General features: G+C 47.4%; 1 protein-coding gene across 1 annotated transcript in view; it reads left to right on the top strand.

Annotated features, from left to right (window-relative positions):
* SETX (senataxin) overlaps nt 1-22,745 on the top strand; it is a 1,477,926-nt gene that overhangs the window by 1,240,969 nt on the left and 214,212 nt on the right. Inside the window, exon 20 of the mRNA XM_069609306.1 lies at nt 4,491-4,663. Within this exon, the coding sequence (XP_069465407.1) occupies nt 4,491-4,663 (173 nt within the window). The remainder of the gene's footprint in view (nt 1-4,490; nt 4,664-22,745) is intronic.

Genomic DNA, 22,745 nt, shown 5'->3' with positions numbered 1-22,745 from the left:
CAAGGAAGTTCTCGCCAAGGCTAGGGCATCGTCCACTTTGAAATGATACAGACTAAAGTGGTAGAGGTTCGTTATTTGGTGCCGGTCCCAGAAGAATAACCCTCTGAGGGCCATGGTCCCTCAGGTACTTCCATACGTGCTGTCGTCGGCCTAATAGGGGCTGGCTCACACCTCCATCAAGGTTCATCTGGCAGCTATCTCCTGCTACACCAGATCCCCAGGATGACCCTCTTTGTGGTTGCACCGGTTGGACAAGGAATTAGTCAAGGGACTACTCAATGTTTTGCTTTCTAGGCTCATGTGACCCCTGTTCGAGCCTATGCATTCTGCTCCACTCAACTTTCTGTCGTAGAAAACTGCTTTTCTCGTGACCATCACCTCCACACAACGAGCGGGGGAGATCCAGGCCCTCTCATGTAACCCCCCTTATTTGACTTTCCATGATACGAGGGTGGTGCTGCCAACGACCCCTCCTTGTCCAAAGTGCTGTCAGACTTTCATCTAAACGAGCCCTTGGTGTTACCTGTGTTTTTTTCCGCCCCTTTGTTGCCGGCTGAAAGGACTGTGCACTTGCTGAAGTTTTATGTGGCCCACACAAAGAAAACTTCTTAGCTCTTTGTGAACTTTGGTCCTGTGAATCATGGGAAGGCCCTGTCCAAGGCTTCCATTTCCAGGTGGCTCTCCGGCTGTATCGCCTACTGTCACCGGTTGGCAAACCGACCGCTGCCTGGCCGTCCGAGAGCCTATTCTACCAGGGCGATTGCTGCTGCAACAGTGTTCCTGTCTGGTATGCCCCTGCTGGACATCTGCAAGGCTGCTACGTGGAGGTCGAAGCACACCTTCATGAAATTCTACTGCATTGACCGGGATTCCAGGGAGGAGTCCAGAGTGCAGTACTGCGCAACCTGTTTGCTTGAAGGTGATCCTGGTGAGGAGGTAAGAGATGCTTATGTTGAGCCTTGCCACCGCCCGTGGTTGTGCATGTGTGTACTGCTATGTATTCTTTATTCATGAGCATGTGAATCCATGCCAGACCCCATGCTGGAGAAGGAACAAGTTACTTGCCTGTAACTGTTGTTCTCCAGCATGAGTCTGGCATGAATTCACATGCGAACTCTCTCGCCTACCCCTCTGCGGCTCTTCTTTGTCTTACTGCCACTTTACGTGCTACCAAATCTGAATATGGCTGCCTGAGATGGGGCTTATCTCGACAGCTGAAAAGGAGGCTTGAAGGGTGGGGTAGGGAGTAGGGGTAAGCGGAAGCCCGCCCGAGCGACTGACAAGGCCCATCTGTCTTCGGTGATGGTCTGTCACGCCTCCCAATGAGACGCAATGCGTCGTCCCACCGGGGTCTCGCGCGAGCGCAGAGAACCCTCATTTTGTAGGTTTTTTGGTGGTGTTGCCACCTGAACCTGAGGAAGAGGCTGGCTATTACTGGTCTGAATGCCCTGAGCGATAGGAAGATCGCCAGAAGCTCTAAATGATTTATGTGGAGGAGCTTGTCCTGAGGCGACCAGAGATCCGAGACCTGAAGAGGATCTAACGTCGCACCCCACCCCAGGAGGGAGGAGTCCGTCGTGATCGTCACCGTAGGGACTGGGTCCTGAAACCCCGCACCCATCGACAGGTTGCTGAGAGATGACCACCATTCCAGGTCCACTCTCATGGAAGCCGGAATCATTATCAGCTTGGAATCCGGGTCCGCAGCCTGACACCAAGAACTCCGAAGAGACATGCTCTCCGACTGCACAAACATCTGACACGTGGCTAACAGATCCGCCCGCCATCCTGTCCCCGGTCAGGTACACTCTGCAGTCGATCGTGTTCCAGCGAAAACCCAGGAAAATCAAGTCCTGCGAGACCGTCATGGAAGATTTCCGCAAGTTCACAGACATCCCAAGATGGAACAGGGGAGATGAAGGAGAGACTGAAGATTGCCCGCTGCTTTCAACGGCCAAGGACTGCGTAAGAGCCAGTCGTCCAAATACGGATACACATGGATACCCTGCAGACGAAGATAGGCCGCAATCACCGACATCATTTTCGTGAAGACACGTGGCACCGAACTGAGGCCAAAAGGAAGCACTCAAAACTGGAAGTGCTCCTCTTTGGGGGGCAGTCATTGGCTGGGGGCAGTAACCCAGAGCTCAGCGATTGGTTGTTAGGAGAAAGACCGTTCAGAAAAGAAACAGATTTTTTCTTTACCGAGGATTTCCAGCCTGATGGGGAATATGCATGAGCATGTGAATCCATGCCAGACCCATGCTGGAGAACAACAGTTACAGGTCAGTAACTTGTTCCTTGTGTAGCATTTTGTTGACATCGAAGTTGAGCAGTTTGTGAGGGTGTTCTGGACCTGTGTTTTGTAAAGTTCTGTGGGTTAGATGTATGACCTCGTGGGCGATTCTGTGGTGTTTTGGGAGCCAATTCAGTGCCATATGTCTTGGGAAGACGTAGTCTTGTCTCACTGTACAGGTAACTCTGTTCTGGACTCGTTGAAGTTTGTTGATTAGGTATTTTGGGGCTCCCGTCTGCTTGCTGTTAAAATAGTCTAATTAGGGCAACATGAAAGCTTAGACTGGTTCCTTTAGTTTTGGACTTTAAATGGGGGTGATTTTTAGAAACTGGTGGTAGTGAAAGTTGGTTTTCTTGCTCTTGTTTTTGACTTCGGACTTGAAGGAAAGTGAGAAGGCAGAACTACTCCCAACGTTCTAGGCTTGAGTAGATGGGGTGGGTTAGTGTGCCCAGGCATGTAGGCCAAAGGAATTATAGTTCTGACTGGTTAATGAATGCAAATTTGATTGCTTCCGTTTTGTCTCCATTTACCCAGAGACTGGCCTGACATCCAGTTAAAGAACTGGTTAATTTTCCCTTCACAACAATATATTTGGTTTTGGTCTCTGCAGCACTCACTCCGATGCAGGCAGAGGCCATGACCATATATGGTTACATCCCTATTCATTCATTCTTTACACAGCATAAGGTTCAGATGTGACTCAGTATTCATTTCTTTACACAAGCGCTCCCTTCGGGGCTCATATAGTTCAGCAGGCTGTGCCACATAAGAATCTGCCACGAACTTGCTCACACAGCTGTGCAAGGATACTTGCACTATGAACAGGGTGCCTTTGTGGTACCACAACCCTGAGTGGCTTAAAGACTCCCAGCGGAACCTGAGTCGAGTCCATTATGAGGCCTTGCAAAAAGACTCGACAGAATAAAAGATACTACTGACTTCTGCAATTGTATTCGCTCTCCCATCTTGGTTCTGCACTCTTTTCTTACTGCTTAATCTCTGTACTCTCCTACGCTCCCTTTCTCCCTTTTCCTATCTCCTCCCCTGACTTTCTTCTATGCACTTACTGTATCAGAATTGTCCCTGATCTAGTATGATAGCAACCTTATCCGTCTCCTACACCCTTCACTTATTCCCCCACCACCCAGCACTATCTGAAATGTCGTCAGGCCTAGTACGATAGTCGCTTGTTTTGTTCCTCCCCTCACTTTCTGCACTCCTTTCCTTCACCATTTCTTTTCTCCGGCTCTACCAGAAATGTTGTCTGGCCTAGTACGGTAGTCGCCTTTCTGTTTCCATTTCCCTCCCACTCTCCCCCTCCCTTCCTTATCTATGTCTTAGCTCTTGTACTATCTGAAATGTCGTCAGGCTGAGTACGATAGTTAATTTCACATCCTTACTGTTCATGGCCTGCAAGAATGTAATTGCATTTTCCCTTGTTCCCGCCCTTGCCTTGAAGCGCTTTGAAACACATTGTGTATAGGTGCTATATAAATAAACGATCATATTATATCATGGTAAACCAGTAGGGAAAAAGCAAATTAAAGTTGAGACTTTTGCAAGAGTGAGTTAGGACTACTGACCTCACAACATGATTGTGACTTGTGGAAGCGACTTGCACGTATTACCCTTGTTTTCCAGTTTTTAACTTGTTAGCACGGTTCTTGGCATGCTACAAGTCGCTTTTCATAACATGTCCTTTTCTTGCCTGATTATCTTTTCTGAAACATGAAAGGGTTTTATAACAGGAATGCAAAACTAGTTTGCTCCTGTGCTTTAATGTACATCTGATGTGGGTGTTACGCACTGGCTCTGCAGATGAGAAGTGAGTCTCATTGAAGATTCAGAGTTCTGCTTTGTCACGGTAATGTTTAACAAATGGAGAGATGAAGCTGACACATTTATGCAGAAATTAAACCTAATCCAGACACGCTATTGCCACTCATCCTGCTCTTGACCTTTAGTCTGTCCTCACACCAAAGTTTTTTTCTGCCCCGGCAGGTGTTTAGTGTTTTAGCCAGTCCCTTTTGTCCTGGTTACCAGACCTCTGGTGTAGGGCCAAGCCCCGTGTAAAGCCGACAGATTGGTGCTAGTTATGTGGCGAGAAGGGATTGGCTGGTACCTGTACAGAGGAGAGTTGGGTGTAAGAGGCTTCAGCACTACTAAATTACCCAAGCTGTCATGATTCTTGCAGAAAGCAGAGGACTATGGCTATGGACAATCCATGATGGCACGCTTGTGCACACGCCTGGAGAAAGTGACCTCAAAGACACCAGTACTGCAGCTGACCGTACAGTACCGCATGCATCCCGACATATGCCTCTTCCCTTCCACCTACATCTATGGCAAAACCCTACGGACTGACAGGTGACTAACTTTTCACACATCTATTTTACTCTTGAAGTGGGATGTATTTCTGGGATAAGGCATTGAATATTGTTCTGCACAAGGGGCTAGAGTGAGCACTGAATGAATCTAATGCTAGGGAGGGGACAGAGGAATACTGAACACGGTATGATAGTAATGCTAGAGAGGGGACTGTGGAATGCAGAACACTGAATTAATGTAATGCTGGACGGGGCTAGTGTAATGTCAAACACCAAGCTTATGTAATGCTGAACATTGGCAAAGTGTAGTAACAAACATTGTATGATAGTAATGCTACAGAGGTTGACCGAGTAATGCTGAACACTGAATGTAAAGCTAGAGAGGGGTCAAGTGTCATGCCGCACTTTGAATGAACTAAATTGCTTCTAGACAAGGCAGAAGTGAACACTTAACTCATGCATTGCTGCACATGGAAACATGCAATAAAGGGGGGGGGGGGGGCGGTTTATGCGTTCGGCAAATGTATTTCTGATCCGGAGGCACAAATGTGCTGAGTGTTAAAACCTTGTTGAACAGCCGGCTGAGTGTGGTGCTGACGGGTGGGGGTACACACGTTATGCTGAACTGGGGAGATGGCGAGAAGGCGGTGGTGAATGTAGTGCTGAAGCTGTTCATGGGACTGGCAGTATTTGCTGCAATGCACTTTCTAAGCAACATCAGGGGTAAGGTGGGGAGCATGGGCCTGAGAAGGTGTTAATTATCCCTACAAGCATACATTGTGTATCTATTCTGAGATGAGTAGGGTCTGAGAATCTCACCTAACCTAGGGTGTCAAGTATCTTTACAATGGCCCAGGAATCTTGACAGATATCTAAAGTTAAAAGGCCAAAGCTCTAGTTGTTTTGAAACCTATTTTATCTTGCAAGGCCATTTTAAGGATTTGCTAAGGCAGGGCAGTGTAAACCTGCGGACCTGTCGTATGGTCTTTTGGAGGTTGGTAGGAAATGCATTTGAATGCTAGGAGGACACAGTACTTTCGGTGAGGTGCATGTTTTTTTGAGCAATCAACTTTAGTTCATTGGTTTTTAAGCTGTTTAAGGAAGTAATGTGTACTTGATGCCTTGTATGAGCCATTGTAAATTTGTTTAATCACACGTTGCAGTGTAGTTCGGCAGTGTCCTGTAAGCATACAATTGGGATACTACATCATGCAGTGATTTTCAAGCTCCTAGTGGTGTGGCTAAGGAGGCTGGCTATAAGAGCACAGGACCGGTGATGTAGATCCAATCTCATTAAGGCGGGGTCTGTGTGGGAACCCCTCCTATCCTCACTTTCATTACTCCATTGTGAAGCTGTTCCTGAATCTGGAATTTGCCCCTTGTTCTTGCTTCATTTAACTTCTTCTATAGTCATCATCCATACTTCTACTTGGTAGTTGCCTCTCATTGGCAAGTATCTCAAAGAAGGGGAGAATTGAAGCTGTTTGGATAATATGCCTGTTGATGAGAATTTTCATTTCTGTGCTAATTCCCTCCCACCTTAGAGACCCCTAGCTCTTTTGCTGAATTTGACATTTTAATTTTAACCCCTGAGTGAGTGGCACCTTTTTCTCCCTCCCTCATGTGTTTTCACTGTTTTAGGAGTCTGGCAAACTCCATAGGCATCTGCATTTTGTATAGTGACACACAGCACCCTCTGCAGTGTCACTGAGAAATCCTTTAGATTTCTCATAAGGTTTAAATACCCTTTCTAGTGTGTACTGCAGTTCCCAAGAATAGTAAAGTGAAATTGCCTTTACTTTTTGTCTTTGTAGGTACAGCACACACCATCTTTTGTGGAGTGCTGGGGGAGTTAGTAGCCCCTTACCCTACTTTCTCATGTGACATTTTTTGTTACCCTCACTACTTTAAATGTCTGGTGACAGTGGTTTAATTTTTACTACAAGTGTGCTTTGTTACGGCAGGCTGAACCCTCAGCTGCAGTACAGCACCCATAGGTGTCCATTTTGTCAAATGGCCCATATCTTCTTTTTTCACCATTTTCTGTTTGCAAGGTCTTAATTGGCTTTTACTCTGGGCGTTGACATATTTGAGCCCTTTGTGTTTTTTGCCTTTGCCGTGCTTCAGCCCTGAAGCCCGCCACTGGCTCTAGTGTGTCTGGAAGGGCAGGAAGTTAGGTAGGTTCCCAAAACTCCCCTGTCCTGTCTCTTGGAGTGCCTGAACAAAACCAGTCCTGATTGGCCGGCAGGCTGTCGTGAAAGGACAGCCACACCGCTGTGTGATTGACAGCCTAGGCTGTGCATGAATGGGAAAACGTGGTTAAAAGATGAGGGTTTTGGGACTGAGGGCAGTGTTGACCACTGGAAGAAACATCCGAAGCAGTAATTGTGAAGAGAAGCCTTCTGCAACCTGTTGGACCTCGAAGTATCAGTGAAGCCCTGCTGCTGTGCTGACCTCCTTTTTTGAATCGACAGAGAAGCTCTGGAAGGGACCACTTCTTCCCCTGTGTTAGTGGGACCAACTAACCCCGAGACAAACTCCACTTAGGCGCAATCCTCGACTTGCTGCACCTCTCCATTGCTGCAGAAGCCCAATACCACGGGTCGAGTGTCCATAGTGGAGTGCAACGTCAGCCGCACATTGAATCCAGCCAAAACCTCCAGGAGGCTCCTAAGGACACTCCAGAAGCAGGAAATTCTGATTCAGTCCATCACCAGAGTCCAGAACCGACAGAGCAAGGAAGGTGCAACCAGAGATTTGTTCAGCAGCAGTGCTGTTTGCAAAGCGCTGAAACCGCAAAGTGCCGCTTAATCGAAAAGAGCTCGTAGCCCCTGACGACCTTCCCGAGTACCGCCGCTGGAGCCCTCAAGACGATCTCCCTCTTGTCCCCGCAACTGAGGATCAGGAACCAGGGTCTGCATAGCGGTAGCAAGACTGAATCCAGCTGGACCCTTTTTCTTCTAACCAAAGGTACTGTTTGGGGTTGGGGGTACTTAACTTCTTGCCTTAAGTCGTGCTGTCTCACTTGAGATTTGCATCTGCTCAACTTTGAGTTGATTGTAACTCCCCTTTTCACAGGCCTAACAGCTTGTGTATCTTCAGTGATTTTCTTTTGAACAATCTGACTTTGTGAAAGACTTTGATCCAAGAACTGCATCAGAACTACACACTTTGTCCAAATGACTTTGGCTGTCCTGGCTCCCTAAATGCACTCTTCGAATGGATTGTGTCCTCCAACGTATTCCTCATCTTTGAAATGTAATGTCCAGCTATGGCTGCTTTGGAAAACATTTTCAGCAGAGGGCGCACTGTGTCGATGGTGTTAAGTCGATGTTCTTCAAAGGCCTCCGTCGAGGGTGACGACATCGGATGTTATAAGTAGCACGCACAGCGCCTGTTGGCCTCGGTTCCGTTTTTGCTTCGTGAAACTTGGCACGCCTCGTACTTCTGAAGTACTGTTTCAATATTTCTTCGCCAATGTTCCACCCCGACGACTCCTCGGTCCGGGTTAAAAAAAAATGTAAGGAGTGCGGCTCCAAGATGTCGATCGTGGATCTGCATCGCGTCTGTCTGCGGTGCCTGGGCGAGGGCCATGAGACAGATACTTGTTCAAAATGTCAAGCTATGACGGGGAAGGCCTTGCAGGAACGAAAGGGGAAATTGCAGGTAGGCAAGGCATCTAAGCCCCGTAAATCCCGACCGGCTGGGGCTTCGACCGACAAATCGAGGGGCGACTCTCCTCGTTGGAAGAAGTCCAAGTGCTCACGGTCCCCCAGTGGTTTTCGCCACTCTTTGTCGAAGCGGAGGCACCACTGGTTGCCTTCCTGGTCGTCTTAGTCAGGCGGTACCCCTAAGAGAGTGATATGCCCGTCCAAGTCATAGACTCCAGCGGAGTGGGAAGCTTTCTCCATGGAGATGCTTAAGATCTTTGAGAGACGGGGCAAGGCTCCACCAGTGCCTTCTGAGGAAGCCACCAAGAAGCAGTCTGGACCCGATAATCGCGCACCCTTGAGCCTGGGTACTCGGTGTGATCCCCATCGATAGCCCTTGAGACCTCGGGACAAGGGATCGAAGGAGCACTCGAACCAGAGAGAGAGGTCACGGTCTCCGACTGCATCGTGGCCTTCGAAGACTTCGACGCCGTTATTGGTGCTGGTTGCATAATTGACGCCTGTCGGGCCATCGACTCCAGTGGTGCATGCTTTACCGGACCCCGTTGACCCTCCTAGAAAGGATTTGGCTAAATCCAAGTCGCCGCCTTTCACTCTTCCAAAGCCTCTGTTGCTCTTTGCCTGAGAAAACCTTTGTCCCCCTTCCAAAAAATGATTTTTTTTGGGAACGTCATTTCTATTTTTGATGCAGAGGAATGTTCAGAGGAGGAGGAAGAGGTCCCCTTTGGACTCCAGTATGGGACACCTAATGTGCCCGAGTGCCTCATTTCGAAGGAGAGCAAGATGCAAGACCTGTGCGACACCTTGCATAACACAAGTGGGATCTATACATCTCCTGAGTTGGAGTTTGGCAGGCCTGAACCTGGGGAACATGCCGACTCTTTATATCGGCGCCTTATGACTAAGGTGGTGAAGTACTTGGGCTGGTCCAGACCTTCTCCCCCTTACGATCAGGATGATCTTACTGATATTTTGGACCGGGGTCCGCCTACGGATCCTGTGTTGGTGTTCCATGTGGCTCTTCAGAAAAGGGTGGCCAGGAATTGGGTGATCCCGGAGACTAGTCGGGCAGTTGACAAATCTTTGACAAGAAAATACTGCCCCTCCCAGTAGCGACTCCGGCTATCTGTCTCAACACCCCACTCACGAGAGTCTGGTGGTCCAGGCAGCTACGGCTACCTCTAAGTAGGCTGCGTACCCTACCATCTCTCCTGATGGGGACGATAAGCCGGTAGATGGATGAACGTGGAAGGTATTTTCGGCGGATGGGTATGGTGTTAAAATCAGCCAACTCCACCTGTGCTCTTGCTAAATTTTTGTACACTCTGTGGGAGTGCATCGCCATGACACGGAGCATATTCAAGATGGGGAAGAGAGGGATGGCTTCTTTGCCATTGTTAAGGACGGCAAGGAGGCCATGTGTCAGTGCCTCCAGTCTGGATTTGATTCAGAGGATAGTATCAGCAGACCCATGGCCACGAGCACTGTAATATGCAGATTTGCATGGTTGCGGAAGTCTGGTTTTGCACCCTGTGTGCAGGCTCGTCTTCTCAACATGCCATTTGTCGGGTCTCACCTTTTTGGCACCAAGGCTGACTAGAGCCTTGAGATGCTGCATACCTCTGAAGCGGCTGCAAAATCTTTAGGTGCCGCCATTAGGCAGCCTCAGTCTTTTCGTGCTAGTGGACAACCATGGAGGGGTAGATCCTTTTGTTATTACTCGTCATTCGGAAGGCGAGAGGATTGGCCAATCAAAGGGGCCAACGCAAGTTCCCTTGTGGTGGATGAGGTAGAGGTGCCAAGTCGGCTCCAGCAGCAGCCTCTGTACCATCGGCCTCTGCAACAGCTGCTTCAAAACTGCTCTGAAGGCTTCAGTCACGGTTCACCAATAGGCGGCAGGCTGTCTCAGCATCTCGAAGAATGGCGAGCCATTACTTTAGATGCGTGGGCAATGGAAACAATAGCCCACGGCTTCTGCCTTCCCTTTATCAAGAAGCCTTGAGGGAATCCACCGGGGAAACACTCTTTGAGGGTTCTGGATTTTGCTCCTTGTGCAGGAAATGTTATCCCTGCTCGAGAAGGGTGCTATACAACTAGTGCCTGTGGCGGAGAGGAACAAGGGTTGGTTTTCGCCATATTTTTTTTTTATTCCCAAAAAGGAGAGGACTGGGACCCATCTTGGACTTGATACTTGAACACATTCCTCAGGAAAGGCAAATTCAAGATAAGATAGTCACTTTCTCAGATCCTTCAGGCCCCCCAACTTAAGGATTGGTTGGTGTCATTGGACCTTCAGGATGCTTATTTTCATGTGCCAATCCATCTCAAGCACAGGAAATACCAGAGGTTCGCCGTTGGCGGCTCGTACTAGAAGTTTTGAGCCCTGCCATTCAGGTTGACCTCGTGTTGTGTAAAGATTTGGGGTAATACCCTTAAGGTGCACTACAACAACCTTAGCCTCCTGGTAATAGGGACCCAACATTTGTTAGAAGTATGAACACAGGTTGATGGTGTGGCCTAGCAGCCAGGCTTATCTCAAGAGGGGTCAATGTGAGCAGTAATGCAGTTACAGTGAGATTCACAGTGACAGGTATTGAAATAAACACTTATACCCAAGGTTTCTTGATAAAACAATTATTAATTTATTTACCAGTCATTTAAACAAGCCTTCTTCAGAAGGAACAATATAAAAGCAACACTCAAATACACTTAAAAAAATACACACTTAGGTTTCTTAGATTCAGTAACTTCCCATTGGGGATGACCCACAGACAATTCGTACACCCTCAGGCGACATAAATAACTAGGAAATGTGTAGTCATCAATATAGAACTGTTACATCTAGAGTAGGTAGTGTTTGTAAAAAGTAAGGTTAAACGGAATAAATAAGAGATCTCAAATATTTCTTTAAGAAGGCAAATACTTTTGGACCCTCCCCCATGCAGAGTAAGTTAACCCCTTCCTGGAAGGATAGGTGCAACACAAAACAGAGGAGAGAAGAGTCATACAGGGAACCAGGCTAAACCAATGTAAATAGGCAAAAGTCAATGTAACTGAAGCACTTCTTGAAGGTGAATAAAAGACTTTGCACAATGTTTTTAGAAGTCTTTGATGAAGAAAGAAGAATCCAATGTAGGGCCACAAGCCGAGAGACTTGTGAAGTAGAAGATCAAGCAAATCTACAATGAGAGGTAAGATCTCTCAGACTTTACAGTAACTCTGTTCCTGTGCAGCTCTGCAGAGCCTATTGTCCCTGGGCCTCAGTTGTGGGGACAAGAGGGAGGACTTCTGGGGACTCCTGCACCACAACGGGACAGTCACCGACCACAACCGGCAAACTTTCAAACAAGTAGCACTTTGGCATTAGCGCAAATAGCAACACTGCGGTTCCTGGCTGTTGAGATGGGCCTTCCTTGCTTCTGGGGACCTGCACTCTGTTGCTCAGGCTCGGTCAGTCCTGCTTCCTGGGAAGTCCGGAGGATCTTCCTCGAGCTCTTGGCCAGCTTAAAAGCAACGCACACAAACTGGTGTTCCTCTCCCTGGCTATACGGTTTCCAGCAGCACGCTGTGGAAATTTCAACCAGGTCCGAGATGGATGTCCAAGTGGCTTTCTTTGGAGTTGATTGGTCCCACCAACTCAAGGGGAGAAGTTGTCTTTGCAGAGCTTCTCTGTCAAGGCGAACTTGGGGCTTCAGCACAGCAGCAGGGCTTCACCATAAAAAACAATGTTTCAGGAGTTGCAGCAGGCGTCTTCTTCCAGTTCTTCTTCGGATTCCTTCGTCCAGTGGTCGACTCTGCCTTCCAGCCAAAAAGCCTCACCTTATATGCAGGTTTCCATCACCCAGCAGGGTGGCTGTCCTTGCTGGACGGCCAGCCAATCATCAGAGTGCATTCAGATCTCCTAGGAGACTAAGCACAGGGAGTTTCGGGCACCTCCCTCACTTCCTGCCCCCACTAGACAACCTCAAGCCAGAGGCGGGTTTCACTCGTGAAGTTCTCCAAAGACAAAATTTAAAAAAGGGACCAAACCTGGTTTGACGCGCAGAGTAAATCTCAAGAAGGACCAAAACAACAAGAAATAGTGAAAAAAGAAGACCGGGCCATTTTGGCAAAAATGGCACTCACGGGTGATTTACTGTAGCTGCGAACGCATCCTGCGGTAAAGACACAACACGGTAGTAAAAAGTAACCACTGCCACCAGCCATTAATTGTGTAAAGGATAACATAAAAAATGTTACATGAGAAGCTAGGCAAAGGGGCTACTAAGTAACCCCTCCAGCACCCTACGGTGAGATAGTATGTGCTGGGTCTAGAAAGTTACAATGTACAGCAAAGTCAATTTCACTTTAATGCCCTTGGAAACAGTAGATAATCCAAGGGTAAGGTATTGAAACCTTGGGAAATCTAAAAAGACTTCCCTGTGTTACTGCACTAAAGTTTCTGTGTGACACAATGCAAAAAGATGCCTATGGAGTTTGTCAGACTCCAGAAACCAAAAAGAACCAAAGTCAAAATCAGAAGAAAAATACATGAGAGAGTGGGAAAAAGGTCTCACTCTCTCCAGGATAGAAATTAAAAAGACCTAGAGTCCAGCAAAAGTGCTGGGGGTCTCACCTTGACCCCTCTTGAGATAGGCCTGGCTGCTAGGCCACACTACCAACCTGTGTAGTTCAGACTTATACCAAAGGTTGGGTCCCTATTGCCAGGATGCTAAGGTTGTTGTGGTGCACCCTAAGGGTACTAACCCAAATCTTTACCTAAAAGTGGTGTTGCTTTCGGCTAGAAGGCCAGCAACGAGGTCTCTGTACCGTTGCCGTTGAAAAAGGTTTTGTGTACAATGTTAGGGAGAATTCTCAAAAATGTGCAAATTCCTCCCACCTTGGAGCCCTCCAGCTCTTTTGCTAAACTTTGGGACTTTGTGTTTCTTTTGGTTATGGAGTGTAACCAACTCCATAGGCATAATCTTTTCCAGTTGTGTCCCAAAGCATCTTCAGTGCAGTAAGGTTTACATACCTTCTCTGGGATCAACTACTGTTTCCCAGAGCAGTAAAGTGAAATTGACTTTACTTGGCATTGTACTTGCTACACCCAGCACATCTTATCTTACAGTAGAGTGCTGGAGGGGTTACTTTGTATCCTCTGTGTCTAAATGCTCATGTAACATTTTTTGTTACCCTTTCCTCAATTGACTGGCTGATACCTTGGCTTACATTTACAGCGACTGTTCGCGGCTCAAGTAAAGTAACCGCGGGAGCCATCTCCCTTTGAGTTGGTTGGACCAATCAACTCCAAAGTAAGCCACCTGGACACCCATCTCTGAGCTGGTTGAATTTCCCCAGAGTTGCTGCAGGAACCGTATAGCCAGGGAGAGGGACACCACATTATGTGCGTTACTTTCATGCTGGCCTAGAGCTTTTGGAAGATCCTCCGCACTCTCACGAAGCAGGGCTGACCCAGCCTGAGCCCCCTCAGCAGAGTGCGGGAACCCAGAAGCAAGGACAGTTCATCTTGACAGCCAGGAACCGCGCTTATTGCGATTTGCTGTACCGCAAGGAGCTGAAACACAAAACAGCCACTGAAAGTAAAGTTTGCCGGTTGCCAGTTTTGCCAGTGCAGTGCAGGAGTCCCCCGACGTCATCCCTCTTGTCCCCACGACTGAGGTCAAGGAACAGTGAGATCTGCAGAGCTGCACAGGAACAGAAGTCATCAGCTGCATCTTTTCTTCTTTACCAAGGTACTGTAAAACTAGCCTAAGAGAACATACCTCTTACTGTGGAAGTGCTTGTAACTTCTGCAAATCACAAGTCTAATCATCTTGTGACCCTTCATTTGATTCTTCATTTTATCAAAGACTCCTAAGAACTTGTGCAAAGACTTTTCCATTTACTTACCTGAAGTGCTGCATCCTATACAAAGACGTTTGCCCATTTACATTGGCTTAGCCTATTTGAATTGAATGACTCTTCTAAGTGCTATCTGAAAGTATTTGCCCTGCTTATGAATATTTGTAATTTATTTTGTTCTAATAATTTTTGCCTTTTACCAGCTTTTTAAGAGTGTTCTGCATGCCAACAGTAAGGTATCAATGTCCCCAGTACCCTTGTTACTGAAGTCACCTGTGGGTGTAGGTTGTGTCTGTGGGCCATCCCAAAAGGGCCTTGTCCGATTCAGAAACTCAGTGTACAGTTTTGAAGTATATTTGTGTTACTATTCTATTGCTCCCTTCTGAAGGATTTATAACTGACTGATAAATACATTCATTATTTATGCAAGAAACCTTGAGTGCAAGAGTGTATTTGAATACCTGTAACTGTGAACCTTTGCGTAACTCCGCTACAGCTCATATTTCCCCTCTTGAGATAAGCCTGGCTGCTCAGCACACTACCAAAATTGTGTAGTACAAGCTTATACCAAAGGTTGGGTTGCCTATACCTGTAGTCATAGTTGTTTGTAGTGTTCCCAGAGGGTACTGCATTAAAAATGTGCCTAACCTACAACACTGGATGTTCTATCCTTTCTGCTTTCTTTGGCTCATAGGGTTCTACAGGTTGGTACCATCAAGGGGTACCTGGCAGTGCTGTCCATCCTTTAGCGCTCTTCAGAGGAGAGTTACTATTTTAAGATCCCTGTGGTCAGTCAATTTCTTGAGGGACTCACAAATGTGTTCCCACCTTCTACATTTCAGATTCCGGTATGGGACCTCAACTTGGTTTTGAAATTCCTGATGGTTGCTCCTTTTGAACCATTGCATTCATGTTCTTTGAGGTTGTAAACCTTAAAGACAATCCAGTTGGTTGCTTTTAGATCTGTGAGAAGAGTTAGCGAATTGCAAGTGCAATCTTCCAAGCCACCCTTTACTGTCTTCCACAAGGACAGGCTTGTGTTGAGGGTAAAGCCCTCTTTTTTGCCTAAGGTGGTTTAGGAGTTTCACCTACGGCAGAAAATTGTGCTACTGGCATTCTATCCTCCTCCGCATCCTGGTAAGGATGAGGAAAGGCTACATCGGTTGGATCCTAGGAGAGTGTTAAGCTTCTATATTTCCAGGATGTCCAAATTGATATTGGACGACCAGCTCTTTCTAGGGTATACAAGACAGACTAGGCCAGGCTTTTTCCAAACAGACCTTGTCAGGGTGGATCATCCTAGCTATTTCAGAATGCTATAGACTGGCAGGAAAGGACCCTCCCGAGGGTTTACATGCTCATTCCACCAGAGGCATGGCCACTTCGCCTGCCCTGCAGAGAGGTGTGCCGATTAAAAACATCTGTGATACTGCTACGTGGTCATCAATGCACACGTTTACCAGGCATTACTCTCTGGATACATCCTGTGCTCAGTATGTCGCTTTTGGCAAGGCAGTCCTTTATTCTGCCCTTTGAAAATTCTGCATGTTTAAATTCTACACCCTCCTCCTATGAAGGATACTGCTTTGGGCGTCGGTCAAAGATGAGGAATACATTGGAGGACACAATCCTTTCGAAGAACAAGTTACTTAACTGGTAACATTCTTTCGACTGGATGTTCCTCCAGCGTATTCCTCATCGCCCTCCCAACCTACCCCTCTTTTGAATTTCCCATGCTATTACAGCTTTCGTTCCAACAAGGATGAGTACCGTCCTGCCCGTGCTTAAGGGCACTTTTGATACACAAAGAGAGGGGGAAAAACAGAACTGTGGCCAACGGACACTGTGCATGCTACTTATAACATCCGATGACGTCACCCTCGACGGAGGCCTTCGAGCGACATCGACTCAGCGCAGGGCGCCCTCTGCCGAAAAATGTTTCCTGAAGCAGCCGAAGCTGAACATTAGATGTCAAAGGTAAGAATACATAGAAGGAACATCCAGTCGAAAGAATGTTACCAGTTGGTTAGTAACTTGTTCTTCTAAAGCCATTGAATTTGGCATTGCTCGTCGCTCCACATGTTGTAGCTTGTTGAATACCTGTTACTGCTGGGAAAGGCTTACCTAGACTTCATTGGAGGATTCAGTTGTTTTAAGAAACTGTTCTAACCTTTTATTTTCCCTAACACTTTCTTTCTGCAAACCACAGATATTGGTGTGATATATAAATGCAAATACTATCCTTGTAATTGAAGTCATTTCAGGGTGTGGGAGAAGTGTATTGAGCATATCCAAAGATTATTCACCAGCTTATGATTCTGTAAGGTATTTCCAAAGTTTACTTGAACTGTTACAAAGAATTGCCCTTTTAAAGAATGCTCATTTTAAAACTGTTAAATTATTATTTATAACTGAAACCTTTAGTGTATTTGTTACTTGGTTACTTGTATTGACTGATTTCATCTGTACAGCTCTACAGCTCACATTTACCCCTCTCAGTCACACTACCAACTTGAGTAGTACAGACCTATACCAAAAGGTGGGTTACCTAATACCAAGCAGATAGGTCTTGTGTAGTCTCACACATTGTGACTGTGCCAATCCTTACATAACAATCCCCACTCCTACGAGGTCCACACAGTCACACAAACTGTTTTACTTCGCTTAGTTGAATAATCCTTTGAGTGGGACTATAGTTATAGCTGCGATGTGTGTTATCCTCAGGGAGTTAGTTTTGCTGGTTATATCAGAGTTATCTTGTATACTAACGTACATCTTCCTACACAAATGGCTGTTACGGTTTCTGGCCCTTTTCAGGCTGCGCCAACTCTGAACAGAGAATTGAAAATAAGCCCAACCCCTTGTTGCGTGGAAGGTAAAGGTCCAATCAGTGTTGGACCAGAAGAGGAGAGAATTCTTCGGAGCTGCAGAGGAGAGACATCCTTGGAGGCACGACAAACGTAATCAAGCACACGCCTGCCATGGTTGATTGACCCGCAGACTAGCCTTCAGAATGTTTGATAATCCTGCTGGTGCCAGGACCAGAGAAGCCTGCCTCTCGATAATCCCTAGCAGTGAAGATCGCCAAAGCAGCACGACGTGGATCCTGCACCGAAGTCCTGCAGGAAGACAGCGGGAAGGGTGCTCCAGCATATTCCTGGAACCCCTAGAGGAAGCTAGAAGGGGGAAACCACGTTGTCCTACGTGAAGCTTGCCTGGAGGAGCACCACAAAGAAGCAGAATGTATGTGGTCGCTCCAGGTAGCTGCGAAGAGGGCGGAAAGGCCAATCCAATCCAAACCTCATGGTGGGGAGAAAGAATCCAGATCCCAAGAAGGGATGACTGAGATCAAACCCCCAGGACGGAGTGGCAAAAAACCGGCCCCCAAGATGGGGGTGACAGAAACCAGACCCCAGGGCGGAGTAAGAGAAACTGGCCCCCAAGATGGGGTGACAGAAACCAGACCCCAGAGCTGTGTAAGAGAGACCCAGCCCCAAGGTGGGTTGACAGAAATCATACCCCAAGGTGCGGTGAGAGCAACCAGCCACCAAGAAGGGGGTGACAGAAACCAGATCCCAAGGTGGTGTCACAGCTACCAGACGGGGTAAGAGAAACTCTACTTCAAGGCGGGTGAGAGCAACTAGACCCCAAGGCATAATAGGAATCCGACCCAAGGTGGGTCCTTTGTCCATGCATTTTATGTAGGCTTCTCCCATTCATTCCAGCCTAGCTGTCAGTCACCCAGCAGGGTGGCTGTCCTTGCTGGACAGCCAGCCGGCCAATCACCAAAGAGTGCATTCCTGTCTCCTAGGAGACGAAGCACAGGGAGTTTTGGGCACCTCCCTCGCTTCCTGCCCCCGCCAAACACCCTGGAGCCTCGTGAATCTCTGCCAAAGACAAAACGAACAAAGGGACCAAACCTAAGAATAAATCTCAAGAAGGACCTTTCCACAAAGAAATGTCGAAAAAAGACGACCAGGGCCATTTTGATAAAAATGGCACCATTGGGTGCTTTACTGCAGCTGTGAGCGCAGCCTGCTGTAAATGCACACCACGGTAGTTAAAAGTAGACCACTGCCACCAGCCATTCGAGGAAAGGGTAACATAAAAATATTTCATGAGAAGCTAGACAAAGGGGATACGGAGTAACCCCTCCAGCACCCTATTGTAAGGTAGTGTGTGCTGGGTATAGAAAGTTAAAAGTTTAAGTAAAGTCAATTTCACTTCACGGCTCTTGGAAACAGTTTATCGAAGAGAAGTTATTTAAATCTTGGAGAATCTAAAAGACTTCCCTGTGCCACTGCACTGAAGGTGCTGTCTGACACGATGTAAAATGATGATGCCTATGGAGTTGGTCAGACTCCACAACCAAAATAAACACAGAAGACACTTAGAATTAAAATTCGCATAAAAATTAATGAGCGTGGTAAAGAAGGGGTCTCACTCTGTCCAGGCAAAAAACTAATGTCCTAGAGTCCAGCAAAAGAGCTGGGGGTCATGAAGGTAGAGAGGAATTCGCATATTTCTGAGAATTCTCCCTAACAGCTTTCATCTCCAGGTGGCTCTCTGGCTGCATTATGCTTTCACCGGTTGGCGAACCGACCACTGTCCGGCTGTCCGAGAGCCCATTCAACCAGAGCGATCGATGCAACGACAGCGTTCCTGTCTGGTGTGCCCCTGCTGGACATGTGCTGGGCTGCTATGTGGAGGTCCACACACACCTTCACAAGATTCTACTGCGTCGACAGGGATTCCAGAGAGGCGGCCTGGGTCGACCAAGCAGTGCTACGCTACCTGGTTTGCTTGAAGCTAAGCCTTTTCCGGGGGTAAGAGTATTTGCTTCTGTTCAGCCTTGCCACCTCCCGTGGTTGTGTAATATTGTACTGCTATGTATTCTTTTTCCATGAACATGTGAATCCATGCCAGACCCAATGCTGGAGAAGGAACAAGTTACTTACCTGTAACTATTGTTCTCCAGCATGGGTTTGGCATGGATTCACATGCAATCCCTCCCTCTTGCCCCTCTGCGCCTCTTCTTGGTCATACTGCACTTTACGTGCTACCAAATCTGAAGATGGCTGCCAGAGGAGGGGCTTAGGGAGAGGGCAGTCATTGGCTGGGGGCAGTATGACCCAGATCTCAGTTTATAGAAGAAAGACAGTTTGTAAGTGAAAGTGAAACTGTTTTTTCTTTTACCGAGGATTCCCCCAAACCCCTCCCACCTCCCCCTCTCCCCCTCCTGACGACTGTATTCAGGAGCATGTGAAATCCATGCCAGACCCATGCTGGAGAACAATAGTTACAGGTAAGTAACTTGTTCCTTATCTCGCTCCAGGGAGGAAATATCAATGATACCAAACTCTGTAACGGCTTGTTGCCGGGAGGAGCTTTTTACTTCCCAAGGTGAACATCTTAGTGGGGGTGAAAACAGTCATAGACCCTTGCACATTGGAAGACGTGAAAACCCTTTTGTAAATAGGGAGACTCATAAAAATGAACACTCCCCTACACCCAAAGGAATAGTAAAGAAAAGTCTGAAACCAATACCACTTCAGACTGTAACAATCTTTATTCCTCTGTAAAGCCAAGTCTGTCTTATCCTTGTAATATTCCCTTAAGAAATATAATTAGGAAAAGAAATGAACATGAAAATAACATTCCCATTAGAAAAACTGATTTTTGTATTATGGACTCAATGGGCCTCATTACGAGTCCGGCGGTAACCGTGCCTGAAATTCCGGCAGGTTACCGCCGTACTCTTATTACCATTCCACCTCTGTGATTCCCAGAATTACTGGGGCATTACGACCCCAGTGACCTGGAAATTCCGGAGATGGAATTCGGTAAATCCCCATTCCCATTGAGTCCGATAGGACTCAATGGGGAAGTGGAAACACTGGCACCATCTCGTGATGGTGCCTGTGTTTCCACGTCCGCCTGCAGGCGGGTGGTGTTAAACCCACCAGGTCAGACCTGGCGGGAATGGCACCTCCCGCCTGCAGAACTCAAAATCACCGGGTATGGAAACAAAGGTGGCGGCGGGTTTACCGCCACTGTTATTTCCATACTGGGTAACTCGTAATGAGGCCCATTGTCTCATAATTACCAAGGTACTGGGACGAAGAAGGCGGCTGCAGAAAACCAAACTGCACAGTGCAGCTTGTTAATGGGAAGGACCCACACCTGGGAGAGACTGGGAGGCTTAAAAGCCCCCCTCAGGTGCAGGCCATGAGGAAGCAGAAGGAGCGTAGTAGTCGTGGGTGTAGGAGTTGTTACAGCAGAATCTGGGGGAGAGAGAAGACACACCGGAACCACTGTCGTGAGTAGAGCAGTAGCCAGTCCTAAGAGGATCTTCACCTCCAGAAGCCTTCATTGCAGAGGTCGCGCAGCGGGAAGCGTCAATGAATGAAGATTGCCCCCCTGGAGACTTGGACTGCAGAGGCTGCGCAGCAGAAAGTGAATGTTTTAAGTTTCCCGCTTAGCAAGGCAGTCTCCGGTGGCAGGCAAGCACCGCAGACCCTGTAAAGCAGTGAAAGCTCTATGTGCGAGTGACCTGGCCACGGAAGACTGGAGCAGCAGAATGCCGACCGCGAGGATCAGCTGAGGCAGAAGACTTGGGAGCAGCTAGGGAGACGGACGCACAAGCCTTACCCAGTGAATTCACCAAGCCGTTGCGACACTGGAGCGCTCCGTGCCCACCTGCGTACTCAGAACAGGTACTGTCACGTCAGAAAGCAGTCGCATACAAAGGATAACACAAGGAAGCAATTCTGAATACTGAACTTGCAGGAAGCAGAGAAAACATTACTTTGTACCAGTAATTGACTGTAACTTTAAGCATGCAAGTTCATTTAAAACCTAGCAACACGATAGGGCAATAGTTTCAGAACTTGATGGAAACCACCATTACCCAAGCCAAAAGAAGGCAAACGCAAAGTTATTTAAAACCAACACGCCTTGCCAAGTCAGAAGGGGGCAAATGGAAGTCCCACAGTTTGTAAAGCTTATTGCCCAATTTTGCAGAAGTGCATATCAGAAGCTGGTATAAACACACATTGACAAAGCCAAGAAAGAGTCAGAATCAGACCATAATATTGTCAGTGTTTGGTTGATAGAGAATTGGGGTAACCAAAGTGGTGTGAAGGCTATTCAGAAGGATAGGAGCATAACTTGCAGAGGTGTTGGGGAAGTCACAAAAGTATAATAAAGAACACCAGTGTGAACCCTGTATTCTCTGAGGAGTCGCTTAAACCTTGCTGTAATTTTGTGAAGTTAAATACTGTATAGTCCTTGTAAACCTACTTTACACACAGAAGCACTTTAATTTACTGTCCTGGCAAGGGAGTATACCAGGTTAGAGGTTGAATTAACAGTTTAATGCTGCTTGTGCAGGGGAGTATACCGGAACAGTGAACTCTGAAGTAGTAGGCCTGGCATGGAAGTAAACCAGGAGGAAGTTGATGAAGTGCTATGAATTGATGTTAACAATTCATCCTGACCAACCTTTCATTGTTGAAGAAAGTGTTATGTAAAACTGCTGCAGAAGTATGTGTTCTCCAGCATGGGTTCTGGCATAGATTCGGATGCTCATGAATATTCCCCGTCAGCCTGGGAATCCTCAGTAAAGAAAAAATCAGTTTGTTTCACCTCTGAACTGTCTTTCTCCTAAAAACCAATCACTGGTCTCTGGGTCATACTGCCCCCAGCCAATGCTGCCCTCTACCCAAGTCCTCCCTCTGGCAGCCATCTTCCAATTTTTACCGCACGTTCGAGTGTTGGGAGTCCTCGTGCTGGTATACACGCATTTCGCCGAACTATTTTTCAACGTGGGACTTTTCATCAGAATTTTCATTGGCAAAAACCCAGTTTTTTCAATTTTGTATTTTGGGGGGTGTTTTGTAGGGATTGGGGTATGATTATAATAGTAAGGGGGGCCTGGGGGAGGGAACCCCCCTCACAATAAAAAAAAACAGGGTTTTTGGCAATGAAGATTCTGACGATGAAAAGTCCCACGTTGAAAAATAGGTCGGCGAAATAACGTAGAACCCTCGTGCTATGGCTCTCGAGCTTTTATTGCGATTTTTCTTAGTTTTCTTAAATATTACCGGTCAACCGAGCTTCAAGCTCCATCGATCCATCATCCGACTAAAGGGGACCCTTTTTTCAGAACTTTCTATGCACCTCAAGGGCGATTTTTCCATCGAGTTCCCTTTTTGCAGGATTACAGAAGACTCTTGGATGCCTACGCCGCGTGGACATAGCTGAAGATAGGAGACTCGATGCCTCTCTTCAGGATTTGCCCTGGATGCGGCCTACGGAACAGTTTCCTGCACAATGGGCACTCCCTGTGCCTCTACTGCCTGCATACCGACCAGAAGCACGTGGAGGAGGCCTGTGCGTTCTGCAAGGATATGGTGCCCCGCACCATGAAGGACCGTTGCAAGCGGCTTAACAGGTGGCTCCAGTCGGGTGAGCCCCGGTCACCCAGCCGAAAGACGAAATCCGAGCGGTCTTCTAAGACCTTTGAGGGCGCTCCAGCGACGGGGGCCCAACAGAAGGCAAAGCACTGCGAGTCCGTGGGTACCAGGAGCGCCGTTGGGGCAGGCT

This window comes from Ambystoma mexicanum, chromosome 8 (assembly GCF_040938575.1).
Source record: "Ambystoma mexicanum isolate Mex_15411 chromosome 8, UKY_AmexF1_1, whole genome shotgun sequence".
Lineage (NCBI taxonomy): Eukaryota > Metazoa > Chordata > Amphibia > Caudata > Ambystomatidae > Ambystoma > Ambystoma mexicanum.
This window is presented reverse-complemented; position numbering and strand designations above follow the sequence as displayed.